At 38.9% G+C, this 13,568-nt stretch overlaps 1 protein-coding gene across 1 annotated transcript in view; it reads right to left on the bottom strand.

Annotated features, from left to right (window-relative positions):
* Positions 1-13,568, bottom strand: part of LOC101142502 (uncharacterized) — a 39,634-nt gene extending 26,066 nt beyond the window's left edge. The window contains exons 1-5 of the mRNA XM_063699339.1: positions 13,432-13,568; positions 9,689-9,863; positions 8,658-8,807; positions 2,968-3,085; positions 1,457-1,604 (exon numbers count right to left, since the gene is read on the bottom strand). Coding sequence (XP_063555409.1) covers positions 1,457-1,604; positions 2,968-3,085; positions 8,658-8,807; positions 9,689-9,853 — 581 coding nt within the window. The 5' untranslated portion in view covers positions 9,854-9,863; positions 13,432-13,568. The remainder of the gene's footprint in view (positions 1-1,456; positions 1,605-2,967; positions 3,086-8,657; positions 8,808-9,688; positions 9,864-13,431) is intronic.

Genomic DNA, 13,568 nt, shown 5'->3' with positions numbered 1-13,568 from the left:
GAAGGAAGCAAGGAAAGAAGGAAGGAAGGAAGCAAGGAAGGAAGGAAGCAAGGAAGGAAGCAATGAAGGAAGGAAGGGAGAGAGAGAGAAAGAAAGAAGAGAGAGAGAGAAGAAAGAAAAGAAAGAAAGAAAGAAAGAAAGAAAGAAAGAAAGAAAGAAAGAAAGAAAGAAAGAAAGAAAGAAAGGAAAGAAAACTACATCTGAAGTCAACACTAGTATTGGTGGGAGAGGAATTTTATGCTGCATTCCCCAACAGCCACTAGATATGCCAATCAGGTGTGCATGGTCCATGCTATGATCTGTGAGTATCAGATCAACATCAGCTTGTTCAGCAAGCCCTCAGGACTGGAAACCTCCCTCAAGTCCTCTGCCCCCTCCATCTCCTTCAACACAGAAGCTTCAGCTCAGGAAAGGAAAGGCCACCTTTCACATGCAGAAGCGCATCAGCTTCTGGAGGGGTACTTCATGAAGGTACTGCCTCCATCTTCTCAGTCTCCAAACCATCCCTTGCTTTGGACCTCTCCTTTTCAACTGTGGCCCTGCAGCCCTCTTTGAGAAGAGGGATGCAAGAGCCTTAGAGTTCCCACTTATTGAAGCATAGGAGGAGTGAAGGCTCTCAGAACCTCCATTCAGGACTCCTGGAGTGGGTAGCAATGCTTGCAGAGTTCATAGCGCCCAGATGCACCTGACCTTAGCTCCATATCCCAGGATGCTCATCCCTGGATCCAGAATGATGTGCTTTTGGTGCCGGAAGTTTCTGAGTTCCACTTTTCAGATGGGATAACACAGCCAAAGAAATCAGACTTCATCTTAAAGGGAGACAGGTTTCTGGTCCCTACTCTTCCTGCACTGTGCTGACAGCTGCCCTTCTGGTAGGAGCTGATATAGGTAAGTTTCACAATAACAAGAGGAAGAGATTACCCATGGCTTTTCTGGATGTACCAGGCTTGTTTGAGTAATTTTCCAGTTTTTGGCATTACCAGACATTGGATCCACATTCTACCTCGTTGCTAGCTACAAGAACTTGTTCAAGCTACTTAACTTCTGAGTCTCAGATTCCTCATGGGCTTATTATCCCTGAGGATTAAATAATCTATGCAAAATGTCCAATGCAAAGAAGGTATTCAGTAAACATATCTGAGGAGGTCAGATCAACTTTTTTTCCTAGAATTCAATTCTAAATGGAACTCACTTTGTGGATACTTACAAGAAACACTACATAGTGTAAAGGAAATGTCTTAGTGCAATTTCACAAAACACATGGAATTATTATTTGGGAGGCTGGACCTTTCACGGAATTGTAGCTGTTTTGATTATCTCATATTCACCTTGTTGGTGAAGGAGGGATCTCCCCCACTAAATAGTAGGAGATAACTATACACATGGCATGACACACTGGACAGATGAAATTGGCAGCAGTTTATTAGTCACAACTGCTCACAGGGAGGGAGGTCACCACATGCCATGCGGGGTCACAGGAGAGTTGCATTTGGGAATAGAGTGAACCAGTAGGGGCTGTGGAAGGCAGGCTTTGCAGTAACAAGAGGAAGAGGCGATTCCTGGCTCCTCCAGATGTGACAGGCTTGTTTGAATAATTTTCCAGGCTGGAGGGAAGTGAGCCACGTTGAGACCCAGGGAGGGTACAGCTGACTGCCTGGTAGGGGAACTTAGAAGGGGGAAGAGCCTTCCTGCTCAGTGGGTGAATAGGGTGCACATATCTGACAAGAGCAGGGGACTTCATGGCCAGGCCTCTGAGGCTCTGAGAAGCCCATAGATGTCAAGGCAGCACATGAGCTTTCAGGCTTTACAAGACAGAAATAAAATAGTGAATGATAACTCTTCAAAGAGAATATGACAAACAAAATTTCACAAGACCCTCTAGGAACAATATGCATATTGTTATCTCCATGTTTTATGATTTACATGGCTAAAGTCTGATTATATTATATTTCTATAACAGATAAAACCATTATCATTCATTTTCATAATTCATATTGAAATGATTTGATTATCCTCATTCCAGGAAAGAGAGAAAAAAAAAACCACCCTCCTGCTTGGATACTTAGAGGTTACTCCATTTACACTCCCCACTCCCACCTTTTACTCCACTTGACTGGACTATCCACAAGGCAGTGCAAAGAGGTGTGTGTTTCCCTGAGGAAGAGGGTGCCACCCTGTTGCTCCTGGCTGTAACACTCAGAGGCTCTCTCTGCAGTGGAAGAATCATATGGGCTGATTATTCCCCACCTTTCAGACTTCTTTCCAAGTCCAAGTGTTGGGAAGAGGAGGAAGAGGAATGAGAGTAGCAAACCCGGCAACCTCTGATACTCCCTCTTTCCTCTCTCAGCCCACATATAATGTGGATGTCTCCTTGTAATCTTCAGTCTCATTCTCTCCCTGAAGCTAAGTAGCTGGCTTTGGTACAAAGGGAAAAGTTGGCCAGTTATGGAAAGAAAACACGGGTTGTGTCAGTGAAGTTCTGAGGGCTCAGGGTCTTTCTGGCTGCAAGGGGGTTGATGGAATGTCTTTTTAGCTGTGCCCTAGAAAACAATATAACTCTCCCTATTCAATCTAAATCATCAGTGTGTTCCCTTATCACTGATCACAGCAGTTGCATTTCAAGCCTGTAAACCATACAGTATGGCAATACCAGTGAGGGAGACAGCTAGAAATTTTTAAATTCAAATTTTAACGCTATTTGTGAAAAGAAAAACTACCTAATATTAACAAGCAAAAAAACCTGGAAGAGATTATTTCATCTAGAGAGACATCACAGATACTTGATAAGGGAAAAGCTAAAGCTAGAGAAAAGGTCTACGAGTTGGCAATATTTCCAAAGAAAGGTTTTAATGTTTGCATAGTTGTTTAGAGAAAAAAGGACTCCTTTTTATATTTGACAGTTTTGTAAAGAACTGACTATAAAACTGTTTAAAATATTATCGAAATAGAATAACAATATATTTTCACCTTTAGTCTTATCAGCAACCCAGGAGTTTACACGTGTTGTGGACTTCTCTGTATCATTCACAAAGTCTAGCTGTTTTATTGTTGCTTGGTAGAATTCGCCACAGGAATCTGTAAAACCCTAGGAAAAACCAAAAAACATAATTTCACAGCTATAGAAACAACTAATATCACTGGCTTACTTCTTCATTGTGCCACATCAGAAAATCAATAATTTTATGATTTACCATATATAATTTGCAAATAAAGATGAGGAATTAACCTAAAGTCCAAATTCTTTTCAGCTATTCCTAATCTTAGCTTATAAACTAAGCAACGCAGTGGGCTGCATATCAAGTGATTTTCATCAACTGCTGGATCCTTCATGAGAGTGGCAGTACACCCACCAATGAGATAATTTAAAACACTGAGAAATCTCCAAGAAGACATAGAAATCCTTAATAGGTAAGCACCTAATAGTGGACCATCAAGACACATAAGGCAACAACTAATAGAACTGAAAGGAGAAATAGATGAATCCACTATTATAACTGGAGACTTCAATATCCCTCTATCAGGAATGAACAGATCCAGCAAGCAGAAAATTAGTAAAGAACATAGTTGAACACAAAAACAACATGAAGTAACTAGATATAATTGATATCTATTGACTACTTCATCCAACAAGAGTAGAATCTATATTCTTCTCAAGCTTACATGAAACATTTACCAAAAGAGACCACATTCTGGGCCACAAAGCACAACTTAGCATATTTAAAATAATAGAAATCATGCAACGTCTGCTCTCAGACAATAACGAATTCAACTAGAAATCAATAAGAGAAAGATGGCTGAAAATTTCAAAAGTACTCGGAGATTCAATAACACACGAATCACAGAAGAAATCTCAAGTGATATTAAAAACAGTTTGAACTAAATGAAAGTGAAAACACACTGACAACACTAAATGCTGGTGAAAACGTGGAGCAACAGGAACTCTCATTCATTGCTGGTGGGAATACAATATTGTATAGTCACTTTGGAAGACAGTGTGGAAGTTTTTTATAAAACTAAAAATATGATCCAGCAATCATGACCTTTACCATTTACCCAAAGGAGCTGATAAAACCTGCACACAAATATTCATAACAGCTTTATTCCTAACCGGCCAAGGTAGAAACAAGAAAGCTGTCCCCCATGACTGTACTAGGGGATGTTAATCACAGGAGGGACTATGCATGTACCTTTTGCTCAATTTTTCTGTGAACCTAAAATTGCTTTAGAAAATAAATTCTTTTTTACAAATGGTGACTATAGAAGCTGTCACTCCTGTAAACTATTAAATTTGTTGAGTGAGGATTAACACAGCAAGTGCTACATTTGCCTCCACATTTTAGAACAACAGAATATAAATATGAGTCTGTTGTTCCATAAATTACATGGGAAACATATACAATCCTAGACCAGCAGTGTCCATCGGAACTTTCTGGGAGGATGAAAATGTTGTAAATCTGCAATGTCCAGAGTGGTGCCACATAGGCTATTGAGCACTTGAAATATATTAATAGCTAGTTGGACTGAGGAACTGAATAATTAATTTCATGGAAACCTTATACTCATGTACATAGTGCATAGCATTATGGATGTTTCAAACTATGATCAACTTTCCAAAAAAGTTCAAACTATATTTAGTTAATATATTCTGTAGAATTATAATGATCTTAACAGAAACCTACACTATGCCATATAAAAGCAGAACATTTGGTGGAAATTAAATGAACTGAAACAACTAATTTATGGACCATGCATTATAGAATTGTTTCCCAATCTTTCTCTCAAACTGCTCACAGCTAAATATTTAATTTCCCTTTCCATAATTTTGCTTTTACTATGGAATTTTATACTTCTGTATCAGTATGGCATGGAGAGGAAATGTGACAGTAGTTAGGAACACAAGTTCTGCAACGTACTAGTTGTGTGAGCTTCAAATATTTGCTTCCTCTGTTTATGCCTCCATGTTCTCTCCTGTAGAACAAGGAAGCAGTAATAGCTACACCTCACAAGATAACTGTGAAGTCCTGATGAAATATCACCTTTTAATGTAACGTTTTTGAATTCTCAGTACCACATAACTGATCGATGTACACTATTTCACTTAATCCTCCCATAATTCATGCTTTTCCAAAATTGCTGCCTCTGCCTATTTTTCAGTGGTTTGGAAATTATTTAAATCTCTCAGTGTAAGAAAATAATCTGAAGGCAAACTGATGAATCACATATTGATGACTTCTTGCACGCCTAGGTGATCTTTCCGTCTCTTAAACGTGTTTTTAAATAACTGCTATTTTAAGTTACTATTTGACAAAGTGTGGCAAATCAAACAAAAAGAACATGTAATTATATATTGCTATTGGTATGGGATTCTTGAAAATAAGAATAAATAATAAATTAATCTGAAATGGTTTACAAATATTTCTCATCTTTTTAATTTATATTCCAATATCAAAATAACATTTTAAATATCAATGCTTTTCTTTCAAAATATCCACCACGAATTGATATTTGGTTGTTAACATTTTGGTTGTCTTTATATAGAAAACTAGTAAACTAGTAAAAAGATGGCAATAAACTAAATAGTGCTAAGACTAGTAAAATAAGTGAAGTTGTAAAATCACAATATCATATACAAATCTTATAAATATTTCACTTTTATGTCTTACCACCTTCACTTTATACCAATCTGTTTGCAAACAATTAACTTAGAGTCAAAAACAAGTTTGAAAAAATACATATCACAGTGAGAGATATCCTCTACAAAAATAATTCTTATAAGTCAATAAGAAAAAAGACATACAACCCAATAGAAAAATGTGTAAGAGGATATATAAATAGACAATTCACAGAAGAGATAGAAATTCTCAATACACATAAAAGTGTTTAATCCCATTTATAATCAAAAGTTTTTATTTTTTTTGTTGCTTCTCTTGTTTTGTATTAACCCTTCCCTATCACATATGTTGTAAATATTCTATCTCAGATTCTTTTTTAAAAACTTTATTTTAGGTTCACGGATACCTAAGCAAGTTTGTTATATAGGTAAATTTCATGTGTCAGGGGTTTAGTATACAGACTATTTCATCAACCATGTAATAAGCCTAGTACCCGATAGGTAGTTTTTCAATCCTCACCCTCCCCACACCCTTCTCCCTCAAGTAAGCCCCCATATCTGTTATTCCTTTCCTTGTGACCATATATGTACTGGATGTTTACCTCCAACTTATAAGTGAGAACATGTGGTATTTGGTTTCCTACTCCCGTGTTAGTTTGCTTATGATTAATAGCCTCCAGTTCCATCTCTGTGGCTGCAAAGGACATGATCTTATTCCGTTTTATGGCTGCATCGTATTTCGTGGTGTATATGTACCACATTTTTTAAATCCAGTCTACTATTGATGGGCATTTAGGTTGATTCCATGTTTTTGCCATTGTGAATAGTGCTGCAATGAACATATGTGTCTTTATGGTAGAATGATTTCTATTCCTTCAGGTATGTACTCAATAATGGGATTGCTGGGTCAAATGGCAATTCTCTTTTAATTTTCTTGAGAAATCACTAAAGTCCTTTCCACAGTGGCTGAACTAATTTACATTTCCACCAGCCGCATGGAAGTGTTCTCTTTTCTGTGCAGCTTCACCAGCATCTGTTTTTTGACATTTTAATAACAGCCATTCTGAATGGTGTGAGATGGTATCTCATCATGGTTTTGATTTGAATTTCTCTAATGATTAGTGATGTTGGCAATGTTTTCCTAGGCTTGTTGGCCACGCATATGTCATCTTTTGAAAAGTGTCTGTTCATGTCCTTTGGCCACTTTTTGATGGAGTTGTTTGGTTTTTGCTTGTAAATTTGTGTAAGTTTTTTTTAATAGATTCTGGATATTAGACCTCTATCAGAGGCATAGTTTGCAAATATTTTCTCCATTTCTATAGATTGTCTGTTTACACTGTTGATAGTTTCTTTTGCCCTGCAGAACTTTTCAGTTTACTTATGTCCCATATCTCAATTTTTGTTTCCGTTGCAATTGCTTTTGGCATCTTTGTCATAAAATATTTGCCAAATCCTGTGTCCAGAATGTTATTTCCTAGGAGGGGGTAGAGCAATCTTACTTCTCCCAGGAACCACAACTGTGGCCTCTATTGGGGCTATGGCTTTGGTGCTGGTCTGCTACGGGGCCCAAGGCTTGTAGAAGTCCCCCTGGACTCCAGAATTACCCCTGGAAAACGTCCAGGTGGCACTCTGCCCCAGTCTAAAAGCACAGTGGGAAAATGCGGTGGGGACAGGAGGATTCTCCCATTCCCAGTCTTGCATAGGTCCCTGTGGACAGTGTGAATCCCATTGGGAACTCTCATTCACTCATCCTTCCCCATTTTGTACGGGTCCTCCTGACTGCACTGATCCCAGACAGGCTGGTGCCCAGATTCACTCCTGTCTGCTCTGTGTGTTCCCCTGCTGCCTAGATGGATCTCGACATGGTTTCTCAGATGATCGGCTTTCAGGGTCAGTGTTCACTACCCCTTTTGTTTCCTCTCGGTGACGCCAGCATCAGGAGCTCCTTTTAGTCGGCCATCTTGGCCCCACCCTTCCAAAAGTTTTAAAGGTTAACATTATGCAGTTCTGCTGATGGTGGGTGGAACTGAGGATCCTATAAATACCCCCTGTAGAATGTAAATGGCTACGAAACTGTGGAGAGCAATTTGGCAATATTTATGAAAACCTCAAAGCTTCATTCCCTTCCTCCCTTCTACAAATCCATTTTAGAGAGTAACTCATACACGTATGCACAAAACTGTGTAAAGAAATACTCCTGTCTGTAATGGGCCAGAGTAAATAAGCTTAAGTACTCGTCAATGCAAGAAAGGTCTATTATACCATGGTACAGCCATACTTAGGAATACCAGACAAGGGTTAAAAAGAGTAATACAGATCCACGTATACTGAGATGGAAGGAATTTAGGACATATTTTTAAGGAAAAGCTAACAAAGTATAAAACAATATGCATAGTACAATAACATTACATAGGAGAAAAACTCATGAAGCAAAGTTTTTGTATGTGAAGGAGGAAACATCAAATCTATGAAAGCTCTAACATTAAAAAGGGGAGTTGTGGCATAAGAAAGAAGCTGATGACATCTCTTGGTTTATATGTGTTGTTTGTGTTTTTATATAACAAGAAATTACTTCAGTACTTGTCAAAAACTAGAAAAGTCATGAAAGCATTGTCAGCAAATGCAACCAGTGTAATTAGCCAAAATTAGTTTTAAAAGATTTTCATTGCTGAAAAATCTAGTCAAACTATTTAATGCATACATTATAGTGTCATCATGCATAGAAAATTAAAAATATCTGCAAAGCAATTACTAGAAACAGTCATTTTCACCACATCTTTGTTTTGGCTGATTCATTTTCAACTGTGTTACGCTCTGTGTCTGTTCTTTTATGAAGATTATCTCATTAAAGCTTCACAAAATTCTGAACGGTATTTGCTATATAGCCTGTGCTACAGATGATCAAACTGAATCACAAGATGTGTGTGAGATTCGTGTGTGGAGTTCTGAGTTCAGGACCACCTGCAGGAATTCATAGCCCACATTCATTCTCCTACTTCCCACCACATTGCTATCTTTATTTTCCTAATAAACAAGTATGACTTACTGTGAGGAAATCATAAGACTTTTCTCCAAAGAGCCCATTGGCAGTTCTAAGCACATATTCAGTGTCAGTTCTGTTAATTGCAACAAGAAGTGACTGAAAACCTCGGTGAATATCTCCATCTTCACCTCCGATTTTACTAAAACAAAGTGCCTGAAAATAAAATAATAATAAACATACACATTCTCAGTATTCTGTGACTTCAAAATATAGGCACAACAGTAAACTCAGCAATATGAGATTTACAGATGCTTACTACAGCTTAAAAGATGATCAATCTAATAAAAGATAGAGAGTGTCTCAAAAGCAACCCTGTCTGCCTACCTATACCTCTTCTCAGGCCTCCCTATAAGCACATCCTAAAAGAAACGAATGTTATCTAAGTATTGGTATAAGTGGATATGCCTTTTGCAAACCCTAACAAAATGACTCGGATTTCTTGTGCTATTTATGATACTTGGTCTAAAAACGCAGCTGCCCAACCATGTGTCCTGTCTCTGCATACACATGGTGCTCCTGACACTAAAAGATGGAGTCTCTCTCCCCTTCTTTAGAATCTGGGCTGGCCATGTGACTTGCTCTAAACAGCAGAATGCAGAACTGGCTCTGTTCCAGGCTTAGCCCTTAAAAAGTCTGGCAGCTTCCACTTTCCCTCTCTTGTAACCCAGCTACCATGGTCAAGAAGCCCAAGCTATCCTGAGGAAAGACCACATAAAAGGAGAAATGGAAAGACTTGCTTTTAGGGAACTGAGGGCCCATCCACTAGCCATCACCAAGGCCCAGACATGGGAGTGGTATCTTCTTGGACCTTCTAGCCCAGTTGCCTGCAGAAGCACCCACATGAGTGACCCCAGGTCACCAAGAAGGTCAGGCCTTGAAAACATGCTCCATCCTGCCAATTCTCCATCCACATCCTGTGAGACTACCAGAGTTGTCTGTTAAAGGAGGAATTTCTTCGAGACTTGAAATGCAGAAGTCCAGCTCAACTGATAAATTGATAGCATTTATTGTTGTCTTGAAGTAGCTTTACGTACCTGAGACATCTGAGCTGCGGTGTTTCCCTTTGCCCCCATGAAAACCATGGCCAAGGCTGATGATATGCTCACGGGGGAAAAAAATAAGTTGTTTGAGTTGTTTTCCCCTAGCTTTTTCAAAAGGTTTAATGCAAATGTGCCATTTGCTTCTGATAGAGCATCCATGACGGTGAGTCTGAAACAATGGATTTTTAAACAATATTACATTAATATAGGCTTACATGTGTATTTACTTTTCACTCTATTTATTACTAGTTAAATGGATACTTGTTTTCATTGAACAAATAGGTACACACACAAAAACTACACTAGGGCTTTTCTTACAAGATGTCATTTAATCCATACAAGCTGATGAGGTAGGTGCTGTGAGTGAATGTCGGCACTTTACAAGCAAAGAAATGGAGCCTTCACTGTTTAAGTCTGTTGTGCCTGAGATCACTCAACTACAAACAGAAAAGCAGGCATTAGAAACCAGGTCTTTGTGGTTCCAGGGCTCCTCTTAATCACCACGGTATAAGGACTTCCAACAAAAGAAGCAGCAGAAAGCAAGAAAGATACTTGCTTAAAACATGAAATTTGTAAGGAGAAAAACTATTGATTTCCAATACTGGTAAAATAGGTATTCCCTCCTATATTCCATATGTGATTATGTAAATTGGGACACCAGTATTTTCAGAATGTAACTTAGAATTATGTTTTTATAAACGAAGGAAGGAACACAGGGAGGGTGGAAGGGTAGGAAAAAGAAAATGCCATGAAAATATTTATACCTTTAGGATGAAAAATTCCATTTCAAAGAATTTCACTAAAGATAAAGCTCACAAGTACTGATAAAAACAGTATGCAGAAAGATGACTACTGAAGCACTTTATATGCTACAGAGAAAACATTTAAATACCCAGCAACAGAGAACCAGTTAGATTCTGTCAAATCCATGATTGAATATAAATGGAGATATTAAAAATCACAGTCATGCCATGAGAAAATACAATATTAAGTATAAATTGAGTATAATTCATAGATAAAAAGACTACATGGAAACACTGAACATCACATATTTCTGGATAATGGGTAATTCTAATTTTATTTATATCCTTTGCTATTTTCCCTACAATGTGCCTATATTTGTTTCAGTGTCATTTGGTCGTTGTGCTTTTATGAAATTAATGGACTTGCATGTAGTTGAAAAGTGAGATAACACTAGGCGAGATCTTACACAAATCAACCAGTGTCTTCCCACTACTCCCAGCTCCCCAGAAATGATCAAACCTCAGTGCACCCTTTCTCTTGGTATTTACTTTCACATTTAGAAATAATTGTGTATACGACTATTTTTAACCCCACAATTTTTGACATTATAAATTGCCTTCCTAATTTAGGGCTGATGATTAATTTTCTTTTATCACTTACCGTACTTCACTTCCTCTCTCCAAGTGTTTGCCTTATTGCAACTAAATAGTATTCACCGCTAAGCCAATTAATGAATAATGGATGCATTGCTTTTTTTACATGTCTGTTTTTCCTTATGTCACTATTGCCTTCCCCTCTTTTCTTGTTTTCACTTTTTAAAAATCTACGGCAAATTCCCCTCCCACCAAATATTCTACAGATCTCTCAAGCTCTTTCAGTAATTTCTTCATATGCTCAACCACATATGAGTAATCTATCACTCCCATTTCTCATCTCCCACAGTTTCCCCCCTGCTGGTGAGTGCAGGTTTATTTAGTCTGTAAGATTTTCATTCCCGAAGCAGAATTTTCATAAACAGAGAACAACTTTTTCTATTATTATACCTTATTTAGTCAATGATCAATTAATTTCTTGTTAATTTGGTAAACAAATTGTTTTCCTTAAACTGTAAAGCACACTGCTAACACAGCAAATACGTTATTTTAAACATTTAAGCATTGATGATAAAGCTTAATGTATCAGATGTTTTAAAGATGTAATCACTTTAAAGAACAAACTTACAAAGTTAACAACTATATCATTAATATAAGCATTTGTACAATAATAAACTGAATAAATCAACACTTATAAATCTGGTAAACTAGATTCTCCTAAGACTTTCAAACATGTTTTAAAATACAACTGTACAACAGTGATTATAAAACTTATTTCTAGCACACCACTAGTAATACTGTGGGTTTTATACACTTTATCTTCACTCTATCTTTTTATATTTCCTAGGGTGATGGTAATGCTTATTTTAATACTTTTCTGGGGTTAAATTAATAACAGACCATCTCCTATTCACAAAAACAATAGAATGGGGCTGCCAGATTGATGGTTGGGACATGGGGTCTGACTGACCTGACACTGCTACTTTTCAGGTCATACTGCTTTTTAAAGCCAAACAAACGTAAGGACCATTTTGCAGTTTGGTCCTACATTGGGATTTTGCAAAGACAACTATTACATTTGCTTTTGTTTTTTTGCCAAATGCCTTTCCTTGAAATGAAATACTATTTGAGGTTCTCGTGCATCTGATTTGTGTAACACAGAGTTCTATCCACAAGTTGGCTTTCAAAGTCTCCTGGTTTAATATTTAGGCCTTCAGGTTGGTTTTTGTAACCACTGTGCCTGTCAACCTAGGTGCCTATAGTCACAATTCCTACACAGCAGTCGTATATGAATCATCACACAGCATTTCTTGTAAACATTATTGAAATTATTTCCTGCCTCCTTTAAACTCAACTTACTTTTTTTTTTTTTTTTTTTGAGAGAGAGAGTCTCGCTTTGTCCCTCAGGCTGGAGTGCAGTGGTGCAATCTCGGCTCACTGCAACCTCTGCCTCCCAGGTTCAAGCGATTCTTCTGCCTCAGCCTCCTGAGTAGCTGGGACTACAGGCCCATGTCACCACACCCGGCTAATTTTTGTATTTTTAGTAGAGACTGGGTTTCACCATATTGGCCAGGCTGGGTCTCGAACTTCTGACCTCGTGATCCGCCCCCCCTCAGCCTCCCAAAGTGCTGGGATTACAAGCGTGAGCCACCGCGCCTGGCCCATTTTACTTGTTTTATCTGAATTTACTAAAGGACTCTTTCTTGGCTTTGTTGTAACATGTATTTCAATTAACACATACTGGTTTTTGTTCTTGAGCAAATTCTCACAACTTGTCTACTGGGAATCTCTGTAAATTGGTTACTTTCTTTTTACACTATCCCAACATTTTTGCTTTCTGGCAACAGTATCGTCCTCATTTTGATTTTTTTCCAGTCCAAAAACATACTATCAACGCCTCTCCTGGTTTCTTTTAAAGGAGGAGGAATGTCAAGTACAAATTCTGAATACTGAGAGCATACGAGTTTCGGTACCGACAAATAAATACTGCTGCTGTTGTTTTTCCTGGAGGTCCCAGGCCTCACAGCCCCTTCCAGCGCCCAACATAAACTTCACCAGGGTGGGAGGCCTCATTGTCTGTACCTACTTCCAGCTCCTGCAGGATGAGTGGAGCCCAGGCAGGACTTTCACCCCCCAGCTCCGCGCCCATTCGCCCTGGCCTCCCCTCCCCGCGCCTGGACCCATAGGGCACACAGCCAAGTGCAGCCAAGTCCCTGCCCTTAGGGAGCCCCCGCCAGAGACCGAGTAAAGAAGGACAGCCCCAGGGAAAGGTCTGGAGCAACAGGTGCGCTGAGCACTTCACTGGGCTTCCCTTTTGTAGGTTCCCGCCCTTTTCCTGGGCTCAGGAGCAGGTAACGAGAATCCAGCGTGTGGGAACCACTCCCAAAGTCAAACACCTACCCCAGTTCTCCGCGCAGCTACCCAGGAGCGAGGTGAGACCTGGTCGGAGAGGCGGGAATAGAGATGTCTGAGAGGCGCCGGGTGTTAGTTCCCAGTGAGTGGGGAGGCGGGCGGAGTCGGGCCCAGCCAGGCACCAC

This window comes from Gorilla gorilla, chromosome 17 (genome assembly GCF_029281585.2).
Source record: "Gorilla gorilla gorilla isolate KB3781 chromosome 17, NHGRI_mGorGor1-v2.1_pri, whole genome shotgun sequence".
In the NCBI taxonomy this organism is placed as follows: Eukaryota; Metazoa; Chordata; class Mammalia; order Primates; family Hominidae; genus Gorilla; species Gorilla gorilla.
The sequence above is the reverse complement of the archived record's forward strand: the minus strand, read 5'-3'. Positions and strand labels throughout refer to the sequence as shown.